The 15,000-nt window shown below is 39.9% G+C and overlaps 1 protein-coding gene across 1 annotated transcript in view; it reads right to left on the bottom strand.

The window, feature by feature from the left end:
* Positions 1 to 15,000, bottom strand: part of LOC122631969 — a 39,643-nt gene that overhangs the window by 384 nt on the left and 24,259 nt on the right. Inside the window, exons 4-5 of the mRNA XM_043818260.1 lie at positions 1,256 to 1,456; positions 1 to 1,137 (exon numbers count right to left, since the gene is read on the bottom strand). The exon at positions 1 to 1,137 is cut by the window's left edge and continues 42 nt beyond it. Coding sequence (XP_043674195.1) covers positions 746 to 1,137; positions 1,256 to 1,456 — 593 coding nt within the window. The 3' untranslated portion in view covers positions 1 to 745. The remainder of the gene's footprint in view (positions 1,138 to 1,255; positions 1,457 to 15,000) is intronic.

The raw sequence follows: 15,000 nt of genomic DNA, 5'->3' as shown, positions 1-15,000 counted from the left end.
CTTTGAGCGTTCATCGGTTCATCCTATGGGGGTGGGTGGGCAGAGGGTAGTTTAGTTTCTTCGTTGATTTTTTGCTTTTCTTACGATAGTAAGGAAGAAGACACGCGGATCGCAGTGAAGAAAAACGATGCGGTGAACTCTTATCATAGTACATAAGTATTACTGTAGTACGAAACTCTCTCTCTCTCTCTCTCTCTCTCTCTCTCTCTCTCTCTCTCTCTCTCTCTCTCTCTCTCTCTCTCTCTCTCTCGCCGGAAAGGCGTGTTTCCTTTGTATAAAAACTCGAGTATCAGGATACGCAGTATTCTGCGACTCTTGAACTCTTTCCTAGGGATGGTTTGCATGCGCAGCACCAGAAAGGAAGCTGAGAAGGCACAGTGTATGTACACACCATCGCATATGTACAGCACCGGACACCACAAACGAACTTGACAGATCGCTCGATAGAAATACAGATCCATGTAGAAAGAAGATGTCCTCTGGTCCTGAATCGTTGATTACCTCTCGTTCCTCGTTCTCGTTCATTTAAAAAAATGTTCTGTTTCGTTGGTGGAACACGTAGAAACGTATAATGACGGTAATTAACGTTCTCCTTCTTCTCCTTCTTCTTCTTCTTCTTCTTCTTCTTTTTCGTTAATTAATAATTCCGACCAGGCATAAAACCGAGGACGAGGAGTAGGAAGAAACAGACTGAGAAGAAGATCCGCGAACTATGCGTTATCGTCGCATGATCCTCACTCGCGGATCACCTACACGGTGCTAGGAGAACTTCGAGCCAGCAGGGACAAGAAGTAACTTCCTGTCTGGAGTATTTCGGTCCCCAGCCTTTGGCGAAGCTGATGCGGACGGAGTTAATGTCGACGGGGCCGGACGAGAAAGCGGAAGCCGCATTATTGTTGCCATTGCCGTTGCTGTTGTGGTTGTTACTACTAATCCTTGAATTCCCGCTTCCTGTATAAGATGGAAGCTGGATGACTTTGGCTCGGTCGAATATGTTCAAGCAAAAGCCCGGTGGCACTCGGTAGACCAAGAGCGTACGCGATTCCGGGTCGTCTAAGGTCGGTGAGTTCACGAAGATCGGACTCTCCGATCTGTTGTACGCCCACACGCCATCGGCTTCTTGGCTCAGCATGATACCTAAACGAAAGGATACAGTGAGATCGTTTAGCAAGACCAAAGTTAGATGATAACGATCTCGAATCAATCGATATATGTATGTATGTGTCTATGTGTATTTAAAGGGCGAACCACTTACCGAGACCGATCTTGCTACGGGTCTTTTGTACCGAGGGCGATGCTACGTGATTCTCGGCTAACGTCGCCAAACAGAGACCATCGCCGTCGTGCAAAGAATCGAAGACGTTCACCGTTAACGGTTCCACGGGATAAAGACGACCAACACGGCCACCCAGTTCCCAATATGCCAACGTGCACCATTCCCTTTGCTCGGTCTCCCCTATTAAATATATTACAATTATATTTAATGATTAATACAAAACGCATATTTCTATCGATCAAAATCAATATTCTAATAATACGTGAATAATACGTGTTAACAAATACACATACAGATATAATCAAAGATCGATTCAGAGTTTCTTTCTTTTTTTTCTTTTTTTTTTTTTTTTCAAGTCGATGAAAGAACGTGATGACTCGGTCGGTAAAGAAATTTTTACGGATAATAAGCGTTACCTTCCAGTTCAACAATTAACTCACTACGACGTATAGATATCTATCGTCGTATGATCACGACGTAAAGATAATTTTTTTCTTTCTTTCTTTCTTTCTTTTTTTTTTTTTTTTTGAAGATCGTACACGGTCGATAAAGAAGCTTCCTATAGATTACGATCTCTTTAGAAATATGATCCTTACCTCGCGAATAAAAATGTTAGTAGAACACGAGTAAGGGGGTTACTAAACACGTTGTTTTTAACCGTGGATGGATGAACATATATGTACGTGGATTTCTACGAAGAGACGAGAGAAAAGGAAAGAGAACTCGGAAAGTCCCACGCGTCTCGACTCGTTCGCATCGTGGGTAAGCCGCCGGCGCCAGCCAGATTCGAGACTAGACAAGAGCGAACACGACGGAGAAAGGGGGACGGATTCCAAACGGGGGCTACGGAGGACAGGGAGGACGAAGAGGAAGAAGAGGAGGAGAAGAGGAAAAAGAGGAGGGAGGTTGAGTAGGGGAGGGAAGGTTGGAAGGTGCAGGTTGACGGTATGTGGGCAATCGACCTGCCGTTACCTCGGAATTTTTAACCTCTCATATTTCCTCTTTTTCCTCTCTTCCATAACTTCAACTTTTTCAAAGCTACGACGTCCCGTCTTTATTAACATCTTACACAAACACCCGCCCGCACACAAGCATGCACGTACCACAGCACGTCTTACAAAACTATCGAAAGAGCTCGATCGTATGAATGGACGATGTAAATATCGTGATTCTTTTTTTGAAATCAATCGCGAGATCGCGATTTGGAAAAAAATTGAAACGAAAAAAAAAAAAGAAACAAACGAATGACGAACGACCGAGAAACAAACTAAGTCGATCGAAGCAAACTGGCGCCATCTTTATCGTTAACGACCGACGGTAAAAACGTGATTTACCGACTCTACAACTTTTGAACAACTAAAATTTACACCGCGGTATTGAAAGAACAATTGTATATAACATGAGAAAATAATTTTAAATACATATATATATATATATACACACACACACATATAAATAGAAAAAGAGACAGAGAAAAAGAAAAGAGAGAGAGGCAGAGAGAGAAAGAGAGAGAAATAGAAACGATTAGAAGCAGAATTAGAACGAATCTTTAAACTTCTTTTAACGTATGCTTTTGTAAAGTTCAACGATAAATTTAAAATAGATCGAACAATACGATCGTAAGGGATATCGTTAAAATAATATCGATCGAGAATAGCGAAATTAATGTCGGAGATAAATTCGTGTATACGTTATAAAGATACGAGTTTAGAGAGGTTATGGAGGTAGAGGAAAAAAAACAGAGAAGGATAGATATAGGAAAGGACGTGTAGAAAGAGAGACGGGACGGACGGACGGGTGTGTCGAAGCTTTGCGTCGCGTAGAGCGCGACGTGGGGTGAGGCGGGACTCCTCTGCTTCCACCAGATAAAAATAGATATTACGAGTTTACCGCGGCGCCAAGATTGCGGGGTATCGCGACGATTACGTCATCGGTAGTAGCGCGAGTGGTTGGAGCAAGGACGCTTGTCGCGTCGTCGTCGTCGTCGTCGTCGTCGTCTTCGTCGTCTTCGTCGTCTTTGTCGTCGTCTTCGTCGTCTTCGTCTTCGTCGTCTTCGTCGTCTTCATCGTCGTCGTCGACATCGGTTTCGTCGATTAGAGTATGTCCGACGTATCATTTAAGCCGCCATTTTGGAACATTCGAAAATTTCGAAGTAACGTTTCGAAGAAGTACGTTATTGCAACGACGAAAGACGAATTTTCTTGTAAGATCTCCGGTGGTTTGGTCTTTGACCAGAGATATGAAGAATTTTTCTCGACTCGCGGAGTCGATAAAATATATACATAAGCGAGCAGCATTTTCGAAGACAGTAACTTGGGCTCTAACGTAAGAGTATATTATTCGTTTGTCGTCGTGTAAGTTGGTGTTAAGTACGTATACATATAAGTATATGTACATATATATGTATATAGGTAAGTAGTGTATACGTATATCGTGTATGTGCATTGGTAGATCGATTTGATTTTACGCAGAGGCACGATATAAGAGTATAAAGAGCTAATAGTTATTAATTATATTTAGTGCGCAAAACAAAGAATTTCAATTAGTTCAATATATTGTATTTTTCTCTTTTTTTCTTTTCTTTTTTTTTTTTTCTTCTTCCTTCTCCATTGGCTTACGATCTCTCGTTTGTCTTTTAACTATCCGCCGAGATATAAACCGCCCACTTGGCTTTATAGAAATGAGGCGCGCCAGACGCTCGAGGGTAATAAGTGCTTGAACGATCGATCGTTGATCCAACGCCGTATCCGTCCAAGAGATACATATATGTACATATGTATATATTAATACTAAATCGCTAAATAAACAGTTCCATCTATTTTTACTCGTTACATTCTATTATTCCCGATAAAAGAGAACGAATTAATCGGAATTCTGTGAAATCAATAAACGCGCATACGCGATTAGAGAGAAGAAAGATTTCGTTCGGCGAAAATGACTGAATAATATAATGATCTTTTTTTTTTCTCCTTTTTCTCATCTCTCTACGGATAGAAGATGTTCGTAGAGAGTTCCGTGATTCTAACGAAAAGATCATGGACACACATCGAATTGCTCGCAACGCCTCGAAGATCTCAAGAAGTCGACCTTTCCTGTCGCATACCAATCGGCACGCAGCGATACGGCAAGGTGTATCTACGCGAACTGTGTGCGTTCATGTGCGTGTGTGTAAACACGAATGGAAGAGAAAAAAATAACGTGTTCCGAGAGACACGCGACAGTGCCGGCTAAAGCATCTGTAGTCTCGTTTGGAATGCGATATGATCGTCGAGCGTCGTCTCGTCGAGCTCGAGGATAACGAATATATTTATGTATGTACGTACGACATATGTATGTATGATGTATATATATATATATATATATGTATATATAATGGTATGCGTACGTATATATCTTTTTTCTTTTTTATTCTTTTCATACTTTTTTTTCCGAAGCGTGACGACCGACAATCGATTAATTACGCGGACCTTCGGAGATCTCGCGTGTCAAAGCTTCTTTCGTCGTATAGGCGAGCGTAAAAGTCGTAAATTTGAGGTTATCGGATTAGATGGCTTCTCTTTCGATCTTATACGTCACGCACGCCCTCTGCAACTAAATATGGAGGAGAAAACTGAGAAGTAGCGCGCGAATAAATTTGAATGAATGAAGTTGAGAGAAAGAACTCGAAGACGAAACGAAACGAGATTATACGAGAAAAAAGAAAAAATACATAAAAAGAGAAAACTGTAAGTTTGAGTTGGACGAAATCGTCCGATCGATTAAATATCGTCGACGATATTAATATATATTTTCCATACAACCTTTCGATAATTCGAATTGAGACAAGTGTAGCAAGTCTTTCAATTACGTCCTCTCAATCGAAAAAGACGGATTTACGAAGAGGACACGAATTTTTGTCAGTAGCAACGTGTGTGTTCGAAGGGGATGGGAAGAGAGAGTGAGAGAAACAAAGATAGATAGAAAGAAAGAAAGGGAAAGAGAGAACACGCGTTCTCGTCGATCTTATCCCGTTCGTACGTATATTGAGAACAAAGGACGATTGTGGACGAGGCTTTAAGGATATCGACGAGGAGAGAAAGAGACTCGGGCGGAGTAGTAGCATTGGAGAGAATAAGTGAGTGACTGAGTGAGTGAAAAAGAGAAAGAGAGAGAGAGAGAGAGAGAGAGAGAGAGAGAGAGAGAGAGAGAGGACGAAACGCAAAGCGTCGCGCGAGTGCCAATGTGTTTTCCCAGTTGGGTCAAACACCCTGAAGCTCTCTCAGATAAGGTTCCCAACCTTGGCACGGCCAAGCAAAGTAGTAACTGCGTAACCGTAGGTGCCGCACTTACGACACGGCGTGTTGTTGCGGCCGTCGGCGAGTCGTTCGCACACGACTACGCAAGAATCGTGCGTGCTGCGAGCCATTAAACGCGTCTCTCTCTTAAACGTACGCCACGTATCGGATAAAAAAAAGAGAGAGAGAGAGAGAGAGAGAGAGAGAGAGAGAGAGCACATCGAACTTGACGATGTCTTCTCTCGTCAAACTTAAATCAACCTCTTTCCTCCCATACCCATCTTAACCTATTCCGGAATAAAGAAATAATAAAAGCGATATTAAAATTGGCGCCATTTGAAAGTTTCTCGGGCGCGGGTAAAGATAAAACGCTTAAAAGAATTCTTACCTCGTGTACCACCCACGAAGCGTATTCTATCGACCGAAGCATCGTTAATTACCGTGGCAGGTAATAAACACGCTTGGACGTGACACGAGCGATGAGAGAGAGAGAGAGAGAGAGAGAGAGAGAGAGAGAGAAAGAGAGAGCAATCATGTCCGCGCGCGCCCGCGCGCGCGTGCGAGAGGCCGCACGCGGGAAATGCAACGGAGCCGGCTACTATTATACGGTAAAGGTGGAAAAGGCAGTGGCCGGTGCAGCATCGCATATATATGTTATGTATGTATATATACTATGTATACATAATTATGTGTATATATATGTATATGTATATATATATCATCAAACTCGTTCATACATATATGTATATATCATTATATACAATACACATAACACATTATACACATAACACGTTATACACGTATTATGTATATATGCACACATATATGAGATATGCATATATATATATATATATATATATATATCTCAGTGTTCAGACGTGACCCTTGTCCTTCAAACGGCCTTTCTACGAGCGTACGGCAGCTCGACTGGGTGTAGGTACGCCATACGTGTCGCATACCTAACGAACGCGCGTACCATGCGACGAGAAAGCCGGCCACCGACGCACCCGTCGTCGTCGCCGACGGTAACGACGACGACGACGACGACGTCGCCGTCGTTTCGACGTACATGTCATTTATTCTATATACATACGTACGTTGTTCACCTACGTACGTATATACGTATGTATGCGACGAGCACCCGAGCGCAACGACCGGCTGCCGGTTCGACATAACCTACGATTCTTCTATACCAGTAGCGTAATCATCGAACCTCGAACCCGTGCCTTTATTTTTTTTTTTCAATAAATATTCATTTAAAAAAGAACATCTCTTGGAAATATTTTCTTTCTCTTTTCACGATCGAACGTTTACAACGTTAGTATTTACGTGTCTCGTATAATTTTATATATATATATATAAGTGTACGATGGAAGAACATGTTCGTTCCCAATAACGAGATCGGACATGTAATTATATTTGACAACATTTTCTCTGACATTGTTCTTTCCAAATCCTTTTTATTTCTCTTGTTCTTCTTAGATTTAATTTCTTATATATTTTTCTCTTTGTGAAATAAAATTTCTTACAGAGGAAAATTATACGAGAGGGATCGAGTTATGCGAGCAGTGGGTACATATATCCGGACGGTCGGATCCATCGGCGAGAGTACGACGATTAAAAATACGCAACGTGCAGCACGCGCCTGAATAGCGTGGTACCGGTGAACGATATATGCGTATACGCGTGCGTATGCGTGTGTATATGTGTGTATGTGTGTCTCGTTAAATAATAAGACGAGTGCTCAACGATACGAGTATACCAAAGACGAAGATGAAGACGAAGACGAAGAAGTAGACGAAGACGAAAACGACGAGCTTAGAGGAGTTGTTTGTCCGTGATAAGAGAACAAACCGTACTCGGCTAGTGGCGCCTGTATCGTAGCCAGTGACGGATCGGGTGAGCTCGAGGCACGGTGCCACGCGTGCCATCGAGCTCCAAAAATTGATTGCCATCCCACTGTGTGTTGGAGCTTTCGATTCCTCGCGTAACTTCTTCGCGACGTGTGTGGTCCGATTACGTACTTACGTTCTTATGTACGTAGGTACATGTACATACGTACATACATACATACATACGTATATACGATATATATGATATAACGTATTCTGTTTTACCGACCGTGTCAGTAAATGGAAAATTTTCTTTTCGCCGATTTGAAATAAAAATGAGAGAAGAAGGTAAAAACAATACAGATAGATATAAAAGGAGAATAACTATATTAAATTGTAGTAAACTGAACTAACGAAACTTTGATTACTTTGTTATCTTGCTTTAAAGTAACATTTATTAGAAAGATTGTAAGCTCTCGTTTATATCTTTTCCCTTTTTTCTTTATTTGAATGTTTTCGCAGGCGACGGATCGATCGAGGGCGAAGGCAACTTCGTAGTCGAAACTAGTTATGTACAACGTACTACCGACACGACTAACGTAGTAACCGCGTAATGACCTGATCGTGTATGCAAACCAATTATATATATATATATATATATATATATATATATATATATCTCGGACCTGCATACGCACGCACACGTTTATGTACAACTAATATACATTTATATATAAAACTATATATATATACACACACATAATTATATATAAATCTATGTATACACATATATATATATATATATATATTCACAAACTTGCGTTTGAGTTCGTCAGAAGTTGTACATAAGTGATAAAAGTCCGGAACAGATTACTGAGAGGGGAAAAAAAACGAGGTACCACGCTGAGATAGACAAACTAGGAACGAGAACGAAAAACGTTTAAACAGCATTCCTTTACACGCCAGTATGATTCACGGTGGTCTACATATATATATGTATATATATGCGTATATACGCATATATATATATATATATATATAAAAAGAAAAAAAAAGGAAAAAAAAAAGAAAAGAAAAGAAAAGAACGAAATGATTCGATCAAATAAAAAATCGACTTGTACGCGCTCGTTCGCTCGTTCCTCACGCATTTATAGATACGATAATGATCATTGATGCAACAACGATTTGATCGGTATATCGAGCTTTTATGGGGGAGAGTAGGGGAGGGAAGGAATCATTTTCGTCATGACCTTCGCACGTTATACCGAAGAAAATCAAAAAGAAATCGTACGAACGAGTTCGTGTGTCCGTCGCGCTGTTTACCTTGAAGTTCTTTCTGAAGGTCCGCAAGAAGAAGAAGAAGAAAAAAAAAAGAAGAGGAAGAACGTTCAGAAACGGTTCGAAAAGATTTTTTCTTTATCTATTATTTTTTTGATCATTCTTTTTTTGTTTGATGTTTTGAAGGTTGTTTTATTTTTCTCATCGGTTTGAGAAATTCATCGTCTTCTCGATGTATCACACGCATTTTCGTCAAGTAAGGTGCACAGATGACGACGACTACAATTATGAACCAATCGATCGGAATCGTATGATCGAAGGATTGAAACTCTAGCTTCGTCAAAGTAAAATTATACGAACGGGAGGAATAAACTCTCGTAGTTTCTACGCTATAGCTGCGATCGATGACAGACAGAGGAAATAAAAAAAAAAAAAGAAAGAAAGAAAAAAACGAAAGGAAGAAAGAAAGAAAGAAAGAATGAAGGAATAACAGAGAGACAGAGAAAGAGAGAGAAAGAGGAAAATCAAACTTTTATCCCCTTTGCTTTTGATCTATAAAACGATCGCTGTTTCTACTGAGCGACAGGTGAATCGACGATGCATTCGTCTTTTACGAATATCTTACCCTCATCTGTCCGGCAACGTGCATATACCATACGAAGAAAGAAAAAAATAGGAAGAAAAAAAAAGGAGAAAGAAAGAAAAATGAAATAAACACGAACGAAGAGAAACACGACGAAGTCGTAAAACGTTTCTTACTTTCTCCCTCCCTCCCTCTCTCTTTCTCTTTTTCTTTTTCTCTCGCAAAATTATTCCACGTGCTCCTGCGCGCTTACTCTCGCCGAAAGTACGCCTTATTACTAATAAACAATATAAAATGAATGATATATATAAATATGAGCGTGTATGAGTATACATTTTGTCTCTGTCGCGTCCCTCCTTCTAACGTTTTGCATTTCCTTCTTTCCTGAGAACGCCCACGCTCTTTTGGTAGTGCGCTCACGCGCACATACTTCGACGTCATACGTATCCATGTAGTATGTACGTGGAGTGAATACCGTGAAAGATTGGTATAGTCATAAACGATGTTTATAGTCGTGTATCGGTCGACATATTAAAATCGTTGGTAAGGTGGAAGAAGAACGGTCGCGTGTGTGTCTTTCTATCACTATGTATGTACGTATGTATGTATGTATGTGTGTGTATCTCTCTCTCTCTCTCTCTCTCTCTCTCTCTGTTTATGTTGGTATGTGTGTATGCGGGCGTATGTTATATCGCAGCTCCGCTATGTAAACGCGCGCGTATTTCTAAAATTAGTGGTCCGACTAAAATTAATATCATCGTCGTCGTCGTCGTCGTCGTCGTCGTCGTACCTTTCCACCTCGGGTAGTCCCTTGAGGACGTCGAGGGAATAATGATCGATGACTACTGGTTTCTTCTTTTTCTTTATGCGTTCTTTTTTTCCCCCTTTTATTATTTTTATTCGATTTGATTTTATTGTATTTTATTTATTTCTTTTTTCTTATACGCAAAAGTATAAAGTATTATTAACTTTTTGAGGGACCAGACTTTAAAGAAAAGGTCTAATTGTATAGAATTTTTTTTTTTTTTTAATATAAAAAAGATATTAAAAAAAGAACGACAAGTTTATTTTCATTACTTAATATAAAATATTATTCACATAATACGTAATGGAACATACGTAATTCCATCATGGATAAAAAATTTGGTAAAAGATGGGACAGTTTTTAATTCTCCTAATCCCAAAGAGTTAAGAGAATGCGATTGACAGAAGTGGATCTTTTAAAATAAACAATAGCTCGTCTCGTAGTAAACGAATTAAGGAGTAAACCAATCCGACGGCTTCGTATTTTCTCGGATAAACTGCAACCGCAACTCACAATTTTCTAGTTGTACAACACTATACGTAGATGCACGTAAATGTGTATATACGTATGCATCGTATCGTATCGCTTCTAGATTTATCTTAAAGAATTCATCGAAGGTCCAAACCCGTCGTAATTTCGTTTCTATTTCCCAATAAACGCGATGATGGTATTTAATAAAGATAATAAACTGGCGATATAAACGATATAAACGATCGAAACGATATTCGCGAAAGTAAGGAGAAGAGATTAAAAATAACATAGGAACGATTCTATTGACGTATGATAAATCCTTTTTTAACCAAGCAAAAATTGATCGAACGATATTAACGAGAATCGATCGCGATTTTTAATTCCGAAAGAAACTTCGATTTACGTAAAAACAAATTAATCAAACGATTTAGAGAATCGCGCTTTTCTAGGATAGCACAAAAAAGAGATTCGTAGAGGAAAAGTACGACAAGAGGGAGAAAAAAGATGAGAAAAACAAAAAGAAAGGAGAGAGAGAGAGAGAGAGAGAGAGAGGGAAAGAGGAGAAAAAAGAAAAGTAAAAAAGAATGAAAGAAAGAAAGAAAGAAAGAAAGAAAGAAAAGAAAAGAAGAAAAAAGAAAAGAAAGGAAACAAAAGAGAGAAAAGGTTAAGTCCCGCTAGCGTGGTCGTAAAACATGGAAAACACAATGATATCATACACCCGTGAAGGAGCTTTCGTATATATGTACCGAAGAGGACGACCGTGTCTTGGCTATATAAGATACGTGTTGACTCTTTGTAATGGCAGAATAAAAGATGGCCCGACGCCAGTGAAGGCGCCACATACCAGGCGCCGCCTAACCTCTCTTTTCCTTCTCTCCTCTCCTCCTTTTCTCAGTCCCGGCGAACTCGACTAGTTCTGTCTCTCTCTCGCTCGCACGACTCGCCGGTTACCCTCCCTCCTTTCTACAGTGGCGCTCCCACCACTCTCGACTCGCTTGATCACCCGATAGCTTTGCTCCAACCGTACTTCCTCCCCACCAGTTAGAGCCCCACCACCCGGCGTCGTCTCAACCACGCACGCTGCTACCACGTCCTTCTACGACCTCCTGTCCTCTGTTGCACTCCCCTCCCTCTTCCCCCTGCCGGACAATTCTTTAACCCTATATAAACACGACCGCGTGTGCATGCATATATACATAACGTGCGACCGCCATACGTGAGCATATACACGTATTATTATACAGGCGCGTAAATAAAATGCTCTTTCTTTCAGTGTATATGAAAATGGATAGAAAGAGTATGGGGGAGGGAAAGAAACGGATAGAGAGAGAGAGAGAGAGAGAGAGAGATAAAAAGATAGATAGATAGCGAAAGAGAAAGATGGAAAGAGCACACATCTTTTTTTTTTCGCAGGTTTGCCGAACGTCACACCCGCTTTTTCTCTTTCTCTTTCTTTCTGCTTCCGAGATATCCTCCCCACCTCCTCCTCCTTCTCCTCCTCTTTCCTTCTCTCGAGGCATGCTCGAGATATGCACTTTGAGACCGCGTTCGGTAATTTTGCAAGAGCGCAGACAGGCAGTGGTGTAAGAACGAAGGGAACTCGGCCGCGTACTTCTCACATTCGCATAGCTTTCGTGTCGCGTTCTATTCGATCTTACGAAGTCGGTTAAGTTACGTCAGAAACGAACGACGGGTATCGTCTTCGTTCGTAATATAGAAAGGGATCTTTCAAACGAGTTTCGAACGAACCAATCCAATCGTTTTTTAAACGGTTACACGGCAAAATTTTTCTTTCAATAAAACCTGCTGAAACCTTAGAGAACGCGACGAACGTATGAATTGGATATTCTGGGGGAGGAGAGAAGGGGAAGCGATGGGAATAGGGGAAAGACGACTGGTCGTCGTCGTAAAGACGAAACGAGAGGAATGTCTTTCTTCTCTTTCTTTTGGTGCTCGCTTTCGTACAGGGTGTATATATTTTGGAAAAGGAAGATGAAGAAACGCGCGTCGATTTACGCTTTCGATTACGATTTGTATCGATATGATCATAAATTTTCCATTCGCGATGGAAGAGAAAAAAAGAAAAAGTAAAAAAAAAAAGAAAGAAAGAAAGAAAGAAAGGACAAAAATATTTATTGCGTAAGGATCACATTTAACTCGCGATCACCGACCGTTCTAACAAAATCCGACGGTATTTGGTATAACGAGAAATTCAATTCTGCGAAAATTATCGCTATTGCCCTAAACACTACTCGATTAGTATTAAAGAATGTTAATTGAGCTTCTGCATGTATGATATATATATATATATCAACTCGATTGGTCGGATCACCACCTGTCCAACGTAGTTGTGACAAGATAATTTTAATTTTTTTATTCTGTCAATATCGACAGAAGAGAAAGAAATAATGAAAGAGAGGGAGAGAGGGAGAGAAGGAGAGAAAAGAAAAAAAAAAAGAAAGATAGAGATAAAATGATCGAGGAAAATCTGGAACGCATGGCAAAATTGCATGGAGCAATTAGCGCGTGCATAAGAATACATACGTACATACGTATTATACATATATATATACATACATACATACATACGTGCTCGGAGTTACGCGTGCGCGGCTTAATTCCCGAGTATTTCAACTCCCTTGCCTCTTGTCTCCTCTCGTCTTCGTCGCGTACCAACGAATGCGTGTGCGATCGGCCTCTCCGCACACTCTTACTGTTTTCTCTCTCTTTCTCTCTTTATGCGATCGCGCCCATAAAGCTACGTTTACACTCGACACAACTTACTATACTTCCGAGATATCGAAGGATGAGAAGAGAACTAATGGAAACTCTTCGAGAAACTCTTAGAAAGTTTCGATAAGCTAGAAAGAGAATTTTCCGTGAATAGAAGAAAAGAAAAGAAAAGAAAAGAAAAGAAAAGAAAAGAAAAGAAAAGAAAAAGAAAACTCGATACCAGTAGAAAATATTTTGTCATAGAAATTTTCCTTGTCCGTCTGTCTCCATGTATCAGCTCTTCTTGCATATATCGTACAAGTACCGGTTAGCACTATTCAAGTGCTACTCACAAGGAGGAATCTACGAAAGCATCAACATACTACGACGTTGTTAACTCACGTTTTCTAAGCGAAAGCTCTCGCGACTTTTTCGATAACCTCGTTTCCTAATACACAGTGAACAGTCCAAGCCGATATTATCGTCTCGCGAGAATAGGCGAAGTAGTAATAGTAATAGTAGTAGTAGTAGTAGTAGTAGTAGTAGTAGTCGGGCTACTCGCCGCGCTTCGTTGCCTCGCCTATCGAGAGTATACTTATATACATATACATATATATATATATATATGTATATATATATACAAACATATATACATACATAGAAAGGAGACGCAAGTCACCCACGCGATTCCGATCCGTGAAAGGCGCCGTTTACCGATTATATATCGATTATATACCGATCCTCGAATCGTTATTATCATTATTGTTATACGCTTCTTTCCTTCTCCAAATAGAAATATAGAGATAGAGAGAAAAAGATAGATAGACGAACAAATACATACATACATACATACATATATATATATATATATATATATATATATATATATATAGATGGATAGATAGATAGGTAGATAAATAGATAAAGAGTAAGAGTAAGAGATAGATAGAGAACAGAACTACGAGTTCTTGTAAGTTTATCTACGATTATCGCCTTTTAAACGTCTCTGACATTCGCGTCCCATTTATCGTTACACACTCTTATTAACCAACGAATAATTGCGCATAAGTTCCCATTCGAAATCTGTCCGCGAGTAGACGTGGGTTTAGCGCGTAGGCGGAACGGAAGATGGAAACACATGGCCGAGAAAGAGACTGAGAAAGAAAGACGGAGATAGATAGATAGATAAATAGATAGATAAATAGATAGATAGATAGATAGATAGATAGATAGATAGATAGATAGAAAGAGAAAATAAGAAAAAATAAAAGAGAAAAGATACTTAAGCCGAAGGTCCTCGTGGAAATTCAATCTCGTCTCGATACGACGACATTAACGAATAGGCGCCTGCAGTCCCTCCTTCTCGTATCTCTCTCCTCCTACACCTCTCTTTACCTCTCCCTGCTCCTTCTTTTCACTATCTCTTCGACCATTCACAAGAACGAGCCGGACCGGTCCCAACGAAAAGATCGTGACCGATCGAGGATGCTTTCGGACTCATTGGCGTAGACACCAATTTTTTTTATTATTATTAGCTTATATATATATATATAAAAAAAAAAAAAAAAAAGATATTATACACCGACAAAAACTTCCGTCTCATTGAGAAAAATTTTTTCTACGTCCCATTCGAAGTTTCTGTCTGATCGAAGAGAGAGATCTCTTTCTTTACCTTTTTTTCCAAAGTTTATTCGAAAGTTCTCCTTCATCGAGGATTTTCTTTCTTTTTTTTTTCTTTTACTCTTTTTTTTTTTCTTTTTCTTTTTTTT

This window comes from Vespula pensylvanica, chromosome 9 (assembly GCF_014466175.1).
Source record: "Vespula pensylvanica isolate Volc-1 chromosome 9, ASM1446617v1, whole genome shotgun sequence".
NCBI lineage: Eukaryota > Metazoa > Arthropoda > Insecta > Hymenoptera > Vespidae > Vespula > Vespula pensylvanica.
This window is presented reverse-complemented; position numbering and strand designations above follow the sequence as displayed.